The sequence below is a fragment of the Cherax quadricarinatus genome, chromosome 19 (genome assembly GCF_038502225.1).
Source record: "Cherax quadricarinatus isolate ZL_2023a chromosome 19, ASM3850222v1, whole genome shotgun sequence".
Lineage (NCBI taxonomy): Eukaryota > Metazoa > Arthropoda > Malacostraca > Decapoda > Parastacidae > Cherax > Cherax quadricarinatus.
In genome coordinates, this window is record NC_091310.1 from 41,384,974 (window position 1) to 41,399,437 (window position 14,464).

General features: G+C 39.0%; 1 protein-coding gene across 3 annotated transcripts in view; it reads left to right on the top strand.

Moving 5' to 3' along the window:
* The window catches only part of LOC128688334 (protein phosphatase methylesterase 1), a 48,501-nt gene extending 38,832 nt beyond the window's left edge, over window positions 1-9,669 (top strand). For 2 of the 3 annotated variants that reach the window (XM_053776109.2, XM_053776108.2), the window contains exon 10: window positions 937-9,669. Coding sequence is in view for 1 of the 3 variants with exons in the window: in XM_053776108.2 (XP_053632083.1) it covers window positions 937-955 (19 nt within the window). In the remaining 2 variants the exon portion in view is untranslated. The remainder of the gene's footprint in view (window positions 1-936) is intronic. The other variant, XR_008406982.2, reaches the window with a different exon arrangement.
* Window positions 9,670-14,464: the final 4,795 nt, after the last annotated feature.

Genomic DNA, 14,464 nt, shown 5'->3' on the forward strand with positions numbered 1-14,464 from the left:
TGTTGCACGGGAGATACAGCCCTGAAATTTTGAGCTTATGTTATTTTGTGCTATGAAATAAATATCACCGAGGTCGCTAACTTAGCGAGAGCGTAATTCCCTCATTTTCCATCAAATTTCGTTCTTTTGGTGTCATTACAATTGGGAAAAGATTCTCTATCATTTCGTAAGTTTTTTTTTTTTTTTTTTTTTTTTTTTTTTTTTTTTGCGACACCAGGAGACACCTCAGGATTTGGAGTTGCGACAGTCAAGGGGTTAAGGATTCCTAGCTTTGTTGACAAGCTATTTACAGGTTAAGGATTCCTAACCTTATTGACAAGCTAAGAGCTGTTACCTACATCAGTGAAACATCTTTCTGTCTCTCCTTTCTCCTCTCTCTCACCTCTTTCTTCTCTCTCACCTCTCTCTTCTCTCTCACCTCTCTCCTCTCTCTCACCTCTCTCTTCTCTCTCACCTCTCTCTTCTCTCTTTTCTTTCTCTTTTTTATTCTTTTTGTCTCATTTTTTCTTTCTCTTTCTTTTTCTCTCTCTCATTTTTTTTTATTTTGTGTATTTATGAGGGGTAGTAATAAATAACTTTTCTACAAGTTCAAAGCTGACATGTACTTTTCACCTCTTTTAAAAAAATTATATTCTAGAGCAGGTAACATTTTTACATATTATAATAGCTTGTATTTCAAGGATAGCTGGTAATAACTTGTTAAAAATAATGATAAGTTGATTCTTGAATAGGTATTATATGATATTTATTTTGTAGAGCAAGGGGCTAGTAACCTCTTCTCCTGTATATATTACTAAATGTAATAGGAGAAACTTTTGTTTTTCCTCTTGGGCCACCCCGCCTCAGTGGGATACAGCCAGTGTGTTGAAAGAAGATTTATTTTGTAGTTTTGGCAAGAAAAGCCATTTATAATGATTGGATAATTTTTCTCAACAGGAGTTTTCCTGCATGCTGAAAAGTGTTTGATGCTTGTGAAGATTCTTCCTGCATATGTGTTAATCAAGTAACCAACTTACAAGTTATACTGGTGCAATGTAAGACATACCTTACTACATGCAAGATAAACTTCGATAGCATGTGCCTCTTTGGCCATTCTGTATGTGGTGCATTTTGCTTTTTATTGGATATGGTTTGATGTCTGCATATCTGTTGCAATGGTAAGTTTGGATCACTTAAAAAAACTAGTCCTTCAAAATGTTTGTCTTTATATTTACTGATATGAATATTAAGTTTTAGGGAGGTCTGTGAATTACATAAAATTGTACTCCAAGTTTTGCAGCTGACATACTTAACCCTTTCACTGTCTCCCATGTAGATTTTTCATTGACACCAGTGTCATTTACATAAATCTACATTTTAAGCACAGCTTCCTCAGATACACTGTTATTGGCAAACATAGGCCTAGACATTAGAGAATGGGTCTGTGCAATGAGGGTGAATGTGCAGAGTATAAAAATATCCTACCCCACACAGTACATGAAGTGATTTCTAGAGAGGGTTTTTATGATTTTATTGTCTATTTCATAGTATCGCTTCATAAAATGGAAGACACATTAGTGCTATAAAGATGATTTTAGTTGGTTTCTGACGGGAATAGCTTGAAATGGGACTTAAAGTGGCAGGAATATTCACTTAGTGATGTCTTTCCTGAGGAAGGATAGGGCATACCCTTCATCCCCCCCTTGTCTCTCTTATGGGTTTTTACTGTGTTTCAATTATTGGGATGGCCTAAACCATGACCAATCTTCCTTTGTTCTATTTGTTAATCTGAAAAATAGGGTGAAACTTCAATTTTTTGTGGCGATGGATTCAAAATGGAGGAAAAGTGTTACACCTACCATCCGACTTACGACCAAGTTCGGTTCCGAGAAACCAGTCGTAAGTCAAAATGGACGTAAGCCGAACTTTACTACTGAATATCAACATGGGACTTAAAGTGGCAGGAATATTCACTTAGTGATGTCTTTCCTGAGGAAGGATAGGGCATACCCTTCATCCCCCCCTTGTCTCTCTTATGGGTTTTTACTGTTTCAATTATTGGGATGGCCTAAACCATGACTAATCTTCCTTTGTTCTATTTGTTAATCTGAAAAATAGGGTGAAACTTCAATTTTTTGTGGCGATGGATTCAAAACGGAGGAAAAGTGTTACACCTACCATCCGACTTACGACCAAGTTCGGTTCCGAGAAACCAGTCGTAAGTCAAAATGGACGTAAGTCGAACTTTACTACTGAATATCAACATAACATTTTTGTAATGACTTTATTTTATTGTTTTATTTTTATTGTTTTATTTTGGTATTTCATGTTTTACTTTACTTTTTATGCTGTTAGTACTGTATTTTATGCTGTAAGGTTTAGGATAAACACTGTACAACACAAACACTTGTTTATTTCCCAGAAATTTGGCATAAAAAACACGGTTGTAAGTTGAGTCGTCGTATGTCGAGCAGGTCGTAAGTCGGACGGTAGGTGTATATAGGAGAGGCCTAGGGACATGATTATATTAAAAAAAAATTTAATTTTATGCAAAATTGGCCAAATAACTGAGTTCTTCATGCATTGAAGGGTAGTTCTGATAGTTGATTGGGCAATATTTTGTACTCATTCAATAGAATGAAAAGCACACTAGAGAAATTGAGCATTGGAATTGGCTTAAAATGGGACTCAAATTAGGTAAAATTCGGCAGTGCATAAATTGCATCCAGACCAATTTGCTTCTGCAAATTTTCCATCAAATTTTGCATTTTTGGCATCATTGCCCCCCCCCCCCTCCCCCTCCGAAAAACTGTCAGCACTTTATTTTTGGTCGCAACAGTGAAAAGGTTAAATATTATATTGTAGGTTGGGGTAAGTGATGTTTTAGGTGCTCGGGCTTGGGAGCAAGTGTTAGATCAGAGTGAGTAAAGATAAAGTTTTTTCAGACTTGACTCGCTGTCGAAGAGTGAGCAGGGTAATATGTATGAAGGGATTCAGGAAAAACTGGTAAGCCAGACTTGAGTTTCCCTGCCTTAATAGGAGACAATAGACTCAAGTATATATTGGTAAAGTGTATTTATCTTTTCCATAAGAATGTTGATGTTAAATTTTAGCACTTGTTTTTGTTAAGTATAGCTCAACTATTGGCAATAATTTTAATCTCATCTCTGTAGTTAAATATTGTCAGATGACTTACTATATTAATGCCTTTGCAAGAGGTTATAAACATAGTCTTATTTCTGAAACAATGTTATTGAAGTATTGTACTCTACTGTATATTCATTGGGATTGTAGCTTTATTACTTTATATTTTATAAACTTTAATGTTCTTAATGGTGATAGTCCCAATCAGTTGTATAAACAAGTACTATAGCTAATTTTATATTGGTAAATCATGTACAAGTAGTCACTAAAAGCACTCTTGTGTAGTATATGTTTAAATCCATTAACAGTAGGACTCTTTATTACAAAGGTTGAGAAAACAGTTAATATTTTTTTAATTAACCAAAGCTGGAGATTGGCTCTATTTTTGGTGCTTACCTCCTGGATAAGATTAACTCTGATGGACTAAAATGCACAATATATTTAAATAAATACTTAGTAGAAGGAAATTAGAAAGCATTTTCAGGTACATGGTACTGTATTTTTATTTCTCTTCTTGTGTTATTAGAGTAAAATTATAGAGGAATAAAAGTTTTAGTTAATGCTTTTTCAAATTTTTAATAAAACAGCTGAAAAATTTACTCTGCATTACAGGTCAGCCATCACTAACCTGGCACTCACTAATCTGGTTCCATCAGTAATCCAGCACTAATTTGGTTAGAGTAATTTCAAATTTCCCGGGTTGCCACACCAACCTGCCACTACTGTTTGGTGGCGCTCTTTGCTGCATAAGTCATTCCAATTTGTTTTTCTTCATTTATTGTTATAACCTGCTCAGTTTTAGCCCTAGCCATGGTTACAACGAATAAAGGAAATTCTTCTTCTTGTCCATAAAAGATAAAGTGGCTTTGAAGCCACTGTTGGTCCTATAGTATGACACCATGAGCTCAGCTTACTGAGATAAGCTGTGACCATTAAATTTGGGCCTACATACGAGAGAATAGGTCTGTATGGTAAGTGTGCACTATATAAAAAAAAACTGCAGCACGCAGTGCACAATGAGGAAAAAACTGCGACTGTGTTTTTGGTGTAAAACAGCAACTTTGTGTTGTATTTTTGTATGGTTTTTATGGTTGTATTCTCAGTTTTTTGGCCTCATTTGATAGAATGGAAGATATATTATGGAAATAGAGGTGATTTTTGATTGGTTTCAGGACAGAAAGTACCTTGAAGTTGAACTCAAAGTAGCAGAAATGTTCGATTTTTGCCAGTGTTCAAGAGTAAACAGATAATGTCACACATCCAGTATGTGTCCGTCTAATATGTGTTCACGAATGGGTTGATATTATTTATGCAATTATTACAGTAATGCAGTAGTCTACATAACAGTAAATCTTCTGTTTTTTGTATGAATAAAAATTCAAAATGGAAAGCAAGCGTAATATAAGAGGGTCCTGGAGATATGACTAATGAACAAAGAAAATGTTATTTTAGTGCCAGGAATGTCTGCATTGTTTATTCTGGACCCTATTTTGAAACTGGCATCTCTTGAAATTTTGTGAAATTGGTCAAATTACTGACTTCTGATCACTTTATTGGTTAGTTGAAATAGGTAAATGGGCAGTTTCTTGTACTCAATCGATAGAATAGAAGGAATACTAGCGAAATAGGCATGACTTTGGCTGACTGGAACAATGTAATGAGCCAAAAATAGAGTGTAAAGTGAGTAAAATTGCCAGTGTGTAAATATCGCCATTGGGTTAAGTGTATTCTAACCTAACCACTCTATAATCTGGCAAAATCACTAATCCGACACCTACAGGTCCCGATGATGCCAGATTAGTGATGGTCAACCTGTATAATATAATACAAAAGCCAATTAAAATAAAGATAATTATGACATCTATTCTTGCCAGATTTAATGTTAAAACAACATCTTTTAAATAATGTTACTTTGTAGTAAAAGTAACCCAAAGCATTCACTCACAATAGAATGTTTTCAAACCTGGAGATAATACAGCAAGTGATTCATTAGTCAACATACAGGCCATGATGAGGATGGAATTCTGATTCAAAAAGTTAATTTTTAAATGAGATGGTTTAACCATTGTGTATTGTCTTGTATAGGCCTAAATCCTCTGATAATGACTGATAGTAAAGGTGTTTTTGAGTTACAGTTCTTCAGTCATATGTTAAGCTAATTATTAAAAATTTACAGGTGTTTCAATTTGCATAGTAATTATTAGTTAGGAAAATGCCATTCTTCGTAACAGTAGTGCTTTCTGATTAGCTTGGCTCTGATATTTGTTGCATAAATATGTTTGACATGCAGTACATATTCAAGTTGTTGGAAAATACAAATGATCAACACTAGATATTGCTAACTTTAGAAACAAGTATACAGTAATTTAATTCATAGCCTGTGTACAATACATCAAACTTACCCTTCATGTAAAATTTGTTTTTGTGCAGAAGTTTCCAGATTTCATTTCATTATATAACTTTTTCAGTACATGGAGAACTCTCGCAGTATAACACTTGAAATAGCACTTACCAATGCATACATCAGGTTTCATGAAATGTGAATTTAATTTGTCTTTAAAGACACAGTCACATTACTAAAGTGTTAAAGTGAAGAAATATATGTATAGTAGCTAAGTGATTGTAATCTGATCTTGAGAGCTTTATGCTGATTAGACATTTATTTTTTATTTATATATTATTATTATTATATACCAGAAAGCACTAAAATTTAATGTTTTAATAAATAAAAGTACAGGTTGTATGTTGGTTTAAAATGAATTATGTTAATTTTGTGACTGCTCTAAATATTTGATAAACTTGGCTTCCACTATTAAGCTTGACAATTACAATAAGAGCATTATTATAATTGGGCTTATCCCAGAGTATATTTTACAATTAAAACTTGTACTTTTTTACATATCAAGGCTTTCATGAAGTGGACTTTGCTTATAGTAGTGATTAGTTTTTAGTTTATTCATTTTAATCCAGTTGTATCATGTTTTTTTTCTCTCACCATCAATTGTCTGTACATACATCACATGATAAACAACATATGTATATAAACAAACGAAACTCCACTGACCAAGGTATTCCTAGATAGACTCAAATGTAGTATGTGTATCCTAGTCATATACTTACAAAAATGCCTATTGTAATTGTATTTATCCAGATAGTTATACACTGTTTACCCTTTGCACAGTGAATAACAGTGGTATGTTTTTCAATTGCTACAGTATTTATAATTTTATTTGCTTGGTATAGGCTGTTAATTTTTTAGCAGAACTTTCACTGTGTCTCGCTACACCTTATCTGTCTATCATACACCATTACAAGAAACCCTGGAATAAAATAGGTTAAGAATGGGGTAATAGAAAATAGTTAATTCTGTTTCTCCTTAAAATATATGCAGCATAATTTTCATCATCTAAATAAATAATAACAAATTGAGTACTAAACCCAAGAGGGTCATACAATGCTACAAGTAGGGATGTGCCAAAAGAGGAATGTGCAAAGGTGATGAGAGAGTGAAGGGCAAAAGTGTGCAAGGGCAGAGGTTTATGGGCATAGGGGAGAGTGCAAGAGGAAAATTAAAATCATAGTTACTGCAGTTAGTTTCTATTAAAAGTCAAAGAATCTATTTAAAGGGTGGGATTCTCTAAAAAGGGAAAAAATATCTAATGCTGTTATAATAAAGCTACTCATTATTTTAGCATTAAGTAAAATTGAATAAAAGAATTTGAATTATTTGTGGGTTGTGACATAGAAGTTAAAAACAAATAAGCAGTATTCAGGTTTATATTAGATGTATAGGTTAGAGCATTATTTTAATTTGAAAACAAATGGGCTCATGCATTATTTCTGTAATATGTTCATATGGAAGTGCTAAACCCATGTGGGTCAAACAGCAGCTGAGGAATGGGTGGTTATCAAGTTTGATCTAAGGAGAAAAGGAATTACAATTTCTTGTTACAAGACTCAGCATCAGTTCGCCACCCTTGAAGGTACTATGAGTGTACAGTGCCTATGGGTCAGGATAGTTTGGATTTCAAGAAAAAAAAGATGTAGATGTAGAGTGGATCAAAATTTGCACTGTTATGTTCTAGAAAACTGCACTACTAATGATTTATGGACTAAAAAACATTTGGGAAAAATAGGGTTGCATTCCTAATACCTCCAAGAGATATAACAAGTTTTTTAATGTAATAAAAATAAAGATTTTTCTTACCTAACATTGTTGATGATGATGCTTTGTAAAATACCTGAACTCTAGTGAGGTTCGTACAGTTAAAAGAAAGAGTAGTATGTTACCTAAAAAACAGTTACATTACTACTGTACTTTGTTACTTACCTTCGTGTCGAGTTCAGGATGCTGAACATGTTGAAGTGAGCCAAAGTTGAAGGTTGGGGATTTTTTGACGTTGGTTAGGATTCTTGTGATGTTGATGCAGGTTCATCAGTTGATTACTGCTCAGGTACTCTTTTCATATGCATCTGGTTTGTTCTTCCCTGCAGTTCTTTATACAGCAGATAAGGAAAAATTTGCTCCATCTGATTATGACTCATCTTGAAGCAATGCTTCAAGACAAATCATGATCCTTTTCAATATACAAGTCTGCAACTTAAACAATATGCAGTGACTCTCATATCAGGTTCTTCATCCTCGTCATGTTCTATGCAGCTGGGAATTTAATTCCTGCAAGACTTCCTCTGTAATTGAGTTATCATCATCATCCAAGAATTAATTGATGTCATATGCCTGTACATCTTCAAATCCCTCTCCTTGCAAGATCATTTTCATGAACTTGACTTTCCACTGGTGAAAAACCAGCAAAATCATTCACCACACTAGGCCATATTTTTCTCCATCCAGCATTGGTACATGATCCCATGCTTTTTTTTTTTTCACATAGGGGCATGTATCTAGTGTTGAATTTGCACCAAAACTCTGCCACTAGTTTATAGATCACACTTCTTGTGTGTGTAGTGGCATTTAGTTTTGATAACTCTTCAATCCAATGTTTTTTTCAAGGATGTTGCATTTGGTGGCACGAAGACAATCTTGACACCTGGCCCCACTTCCTCCAGAAATTGAGGACAACAATTATAAAGGATGAAGAGAACCCTAAATGCAAGATTTTTCAGTGACAGCTACATTGTCACTTCAGGAATAAAGTGATGTTGGAACTACTCAGCAAAGAAGGCCTGTCACCTGTGCCATGGCAGTGGACTTCCAAATAACAGGCTAAATGTTTTTGTCTTACCCACTAAAGCACAGGGATTCATGGAGCAACAAACAAACAAGGGTTTACGTTTAAAGTCACCTGGTGCATTCCCCTGCACAGAAGCAAATTGAAATGGTATTTTTCAGCCATTAATCCAAGAGTAGTTTTCTTTTGTTTGCTATGTATGCTTTAGATGGCATCTTTCAGAACACATCTGTCTCATCAGCATTAAACATATCTTCAGGTTTGAAGCTACTCTGAAATAATGCTAGCTAACTTGACCAGGAGCTTTTCTGCAGCAGCAAATAAGTTCCTGTATCCCATCAGCTGTAATATCTTCACCAATCTTTCAAAGCGTGGACATCATACTTTCCACCTGCAATTAGTCCTGAATTCCTTTATATGAATTCAGAACTGGTTGAGGGAGGTTTTTTGATATTGGTGAAAGGCTTTTGACCCAAGGAATTAGATTTGCCTTCCCCTTCCTTGGATAGATCCTGATTTCCTCCAGTTTTTCCCAGGTATGGTATGATACCTATGCATTTAGTGCTTCCACCTCAGTATAATAATTCAATATTCTCATATTCCAACAGTGCTTAGTTAGGATTATAATAATTATTTGTATTAAAGGTCTTCCACCAGTTCTCCCTCATCCTCTCAAAAAGAGTTCTACAAGGAAACAACACATTAGAGGTAATGATTGATAATAAGAGAAATTGGGAAGATTCATATGCCATTTGTTTTTAACAAGGAAAAAATGGATGGTGTAATGTGAGGTTTATAACTATTGTGTAGATTGCAAGCTAATGTGTTTGAATGTTATAATAGAATTTTACCTTAGCATTTTTTTTTAATGTATTAAGTTACAAAAGTATACTTCACATGCACAGTCATAGCTGCAGATAATTCTGGGAGTTCCTGCTCTCATGCCCAGGTCCTAAATCATATGTGCATTCTTTGTGTAATGTGCCATTGGTTTAAGTGGTTACCAGGAAGGCTGTATTATAATTTTTTGTTATGCAAGTACTATAGCTATATGGACAATACATATTATTATTATTTAGGAGGGGAGTGCTAAACCCATAGGGGTCATACAGCACCTGGGGGTGGGATGCAGTCAGGTTTGATCTAAAGAAGAGGAGAGCATGTCCCATACCTTCGATAAAGAGCCCTTCACCAGTTTTATGGACAGTATATTGTAATGCATCGTGTAAAAGATTGATTGTCATCATAATAGCCTATTAAAATGCTTTAATAATCTTCACCATATCTGTGCTCGAGATGAATAATTCCTTGATTGATGAGAATTCATGTAAAATGTCTATAAAATGTAAATAAACAGCGCCTTGGTTTTCAATCCTTATTTTTCTTAAGATATACTGGCACATTTCCCAAATTGCAGTAAAACTTAAGGTTTTTGCTTTCAGCTTTTTGCTTAAAAATCTCTTCAAACTGCAATTCACAAGAGAAATGGAGAGGAGTGGTAGGGAGAAGACATAAGGTCTAATTTCTCAGATTAAGAGCCCCTTTGTCATGCCAAGAGACCCCTTTCCCTACCTTGAAGGGAACAGTATTTATTATTTCTGTTCCTCTTCAAGGGGGGCTCCTTGGCGTGGTGAAGAGGCTCTTGGTCTGAGGAATTAGACCTGTCAATCTCCTTCCTCAGACCGAACCTAATTACCCCCCAATCCCCCCTTCCCTATCCCATCCTCCCCTTTTCCCTTTCCTCCTCCCCCTCCCCACCCCTCCCTTTTGCCCTTCCTCTTTTTGGCCTTTGGGATTTTTCCCACAGGCGCGCTAGTTCCTAGGTAGGGGAAAGGGTACCAGGGTCCATCCCATTCTGCTGAGGTTCTTGGCAGTGGCGTAGTTTGGCGTGGAATCTGGATCGCCTGGGGATGTCCCGATCCCTCTCCGGTATCCCGGAGAGTGGCTTTGGGTGTCTTTCGGGCGACGGGTGTATCTCTGGAAGCCACCTTTCGGATTCCGGGGGTGGTGGCCGAAGGAGGTATGCTTTGTGGCGGATATCCGGCTGCCCTCTCTCTTGTCCACCAAGGTAGCTCGGCAGATGTGAGGTTGCTATCCCGGATTGCTGGTTTACTGGCATGATGGGTAGGGTATGGCACGGGTTCCATGCTGCATCTATGCTACTTGCGGTGCTGAGGTCCTCTTGGGCGCGGAGGGAGATTTCTGGCCCTTTCATTCCTCCTAGGAACTATCCCTCCCCAGTCCCCCCTTTTTTTATTCTTTTTTTTTATTTTTATTTTGTTTTCTTTCTTTTTTTTTTCTTAAAAACAGAAAGAAGTAACCTAACCATGGCAGCCCTAGTCCATAAACCTGATTCCCCCGGGGCCCTTCTTGATACCGCATCCCGTTCTGACCCCGCCTCGTCTTTGGACCACTCTTCGGACACTCCTCATACCTCTGTACCTCTTGCCGGTGCTGTTTCCTCACCCGCTTCAGGTATTGAGGTCTCGACCGACTCCTTTGATTTATCTGACCTCCGCTCTCCTTTGACTATGCTTCCGGCCTCTCCCTCTATGGTGCGGCAATTTTCGAATCGCCGGCCCGTTCGGCGTCAGACCAATTCTGGTCCCACGCCTAAACGCCAACAACAGTTACCTGCTGATGATACTTCTCCACCTTCTCGTTCTTCTCGGAGATCAACACGTCCTGCACTACCTTTCCACGCTCAGTTTCAGACTGCACAATGGACTAAATTCTTCACTTTACGACCGACTTCCTCTACTGCCTATCTCTCTGACCACAGTATTGGCAAGGCACTCTACGCCATGTTGGTAAAGATATTTCTTTTCATGCTCTTAAGAGCGGTACGTGCATCATCACCGTACAGATTGCTACCCAGGCTCATGAGCTTTCTCGTCTTTCCCATATCGATTTTGTTCCTGTCACTATTGAAAAACATCATTCCCTCAATTTTTGTAGTGGTACTGTCATTCTGCCCCATACCATAGTTCAACAAAATTTCCAGACATGTGGCACTGACATTCTTGAACAGCTGGAACTCCAAGATCTCCCAATCCTCAAGGTAGACACGTTCTTCCTGCCCGCGGGCGGAGACGATACCCTAGCAATGTGGCTCGTTTAACTTTTGACAGCCGTGAACTCCCATCCTCAGTTTATGTAGCAGGACATCGGTTACAAGTTTGAAAGGTGATCCCTACACCGCAACAGTGTAGAAATTGCTGGCGATTTGGCCATCCAGCAAAATATTGCAGATCTATCGCCGAATGCCCAGTCTATGGTGCCGATGACCATTCTAATACGTCTTGCAATCGACCTCCCTCTTGCCTTAATTGTCATGAGGCTCACCCTTCGTACTCTCGCCGTTGTCAAGTCTACTTAAATGAGCGGGAAATCCGTTACCTCAAAGAGGCAGAAGGTCTCCCTTAGGTCTCCCTTATGCCATGGCAGTTTCTCATCTCCACCTCCAAGGTAGACTACCTCGTGTTTCAAAACGTCCCCCCACTTCTGGGATCCCATCTTCTGCAACCACCTCTGTGGTTACCTCTCCCATAGTCACTCCTGTATCTAATTCTTTTGCTGTCCTAGGCTCAGACGTCCCTACTTCAACGCCTCAGTCTGATCTCGCTTCTTCATGTTCTCTCTCACAAGCCTCAGTAGCGACGAGATCTCGTATGACACTTCCTCTCAATCGTCCCTCTACTTCTCAAAAGTCAAAAAAAGGTCCGTTAACACCTCCTACCCATCTTCCACCTCCTCATTTTACCTTCCCTGTCTCTGTACCTGGTTCTCCCCCTCTCACTGGCTGTGTTACAAGTGTAGAGGTTCACCCTCCTCCTCGTACTGTACCTTCCTCCCCTGTTCCCTCCCAAGTTTCTTCCTCTTCTGCCACCTCCCAGGTTTCTACCTCGTCTGTCCCCTTCCATGCTTCTCCAGTTCCCTCCACCCTTTCGCTTCCCCCTACCTTGGTACAGTCCAATACAGTTCCAATCTTTACTCATCCTCCCCCTACCATTTCCAATATTGTCTCCCATACGACGTCTCTGAATTCTGAAACACTTGAAGCAATCTCTGAATATATTGCAGAGACCAAACCATCAATGGACACAAACCCACCCTCCGTTCCTTCTCTCTCCTCTGCTCCATCTGCGCAACTCCTTTCTTCACAGCGCACCGTTCCTTCGCTGCTTGAACGTTTTCCACTGCCTCCGCATGTGGACTTTTCTAACCCCTCTAGTCCGTAGGAACCCTTACCTGCGGATTTCAGGTATCTTTATCATTGCCAGTCATGGCCTATTTACAGTGGAATATACGCGGCCTCAGGGGTAATCGGGGTGAGCTTCAGATGTTACTCTCCCAGTTTTCCCCTGTTGGTGTTTGCTTACAGGAACCAAAATTACACTCTGCTGTTATCTCTCCCATCTCAGGCTATAATTTATTGTATCAGATCCTTTTCCTGATGGGACCTTTAATGAAAGTGCCCTTCTTCTACGCACTGATATTCCGTACCATCAGCTATTTGTTCGTACTTCGCTGCATTACAAAGCAGCCCGTATCCACTTGCATAGGTGGTTTACGCTCTGTTCTTTATATCTCTCTCCTTCTCGGGCATTATCCATTCCGGATATTGCCTTTCTTGTTTCGTCATTACCGCCACCGATTCTGTTACTTGGCGATTTTAATGCCCATCATTTCCTCTGGGGGGGGGGGATCTCTCTGTGATTCCCATGGCATTCAGTTAGAGGCTTTTCTTGCCACTCACCCCCTTCATGTTTTAAATACAGGTACTCACACCCATTTTGATCCTCGGACTCGCACTCTCTCTCTTGCATCGATCTCTCGGTCTGCTCTTCCTCCGCCGCATTAGACTTCACTTGGTCTGTTCTCCCGGACTTACATGACCGATCATTTCCCAATCATTCTTACTTCCCCTTCATATTCACCACCTCTTCGCATCCCACGCTGGCAATTTGATCAGGCAAATTGGAACCTTTACTCACACCTAACTGGTTTTAGAGAGGTTCCTTCTTTGTCCTCCATCGATGAGCTTTTACACCTCTTCTCGTCCTCCGTTTTAACCACAGCTTCTAAATGTATACCCCAAACATCGGGCAGGCATTCTCAGAAATGCGTGCCTTGGTGGTCTCCTGCTTGTGCTCGTGCAGTACATTTGAAACGCGCTGCATGGGGCATGTACCGGTACAATAGAACCACGGAGAGACTTCTTGATTTTAAGCAGAAGTGTGCGATCGCTCGCCGTGTCATCCGTGACGCTGAACGCACTTGCTGGTGAGATTGTCTCCACCATCACCTCTGCTTCCTCTATGAGTGCAGTCTGGAAAAAAGTACGAAAACTGAGTGGTAAATACAGTGGACCCCCGGTTAACGATATTTTTTCACTCCAGAAGTATGTTCAGGTGCCAGTACTGACTGAATTTGTTCCCATAAGAAATATTGTGAAATAGATTAGTCCATTTCAGACCCCCAAACATACACGTACAAATGCATTTACATAAATACACTTACATAATTGGTCGCATTCGGAGGTAATCGTTATGCGGGGGTCCACTGTTTTCTCCTGACCCGGCTCCTGTTCTGCAGGTTGCCGGTGTTGATATAGCAAACCCGCTAGATGTTGCCAATGAAATTGGCAATCATCTGGTCCGTATTTCTCAGGGGCTCTATCTATGCCCCTCGTTTCTTTCCTCAAAGTCTGCTAGAGAGTTAGCACCCTTGAACTTTTCTTCTCCCAGAGAAGAACAGTATAATGTGCCTTTTACACTTCAAGAACTGGAGGCAACACTCACAGCTTGCCGATCATCGGCAGCTGAGCCCGACGACATTCATATTCGTATGCTACAACATTTACATCAGTCAGCCCTTGCAGTCCTATTATGCCTTTTCAATCTTATTTGGCCAAAAGGAGTTCTTCCACAGCTGTAGAAATCTGCCATTGTTCTCCCTTTCTGCAAACCAGGCACTATGGGACATGAAGCCTCCCACTATCGTCCCATTGCTCTTACCAGTGCAGTTTGCAAAGTGATGGAACGCCTGGTAAATAGACATTTAGTGTGGTATTTAGAGACACAACAGCCTCTCCACTTGTCAATATGGCTTTCGTAAGGGACGTTCTACCATAGACCCCTTACTACGCT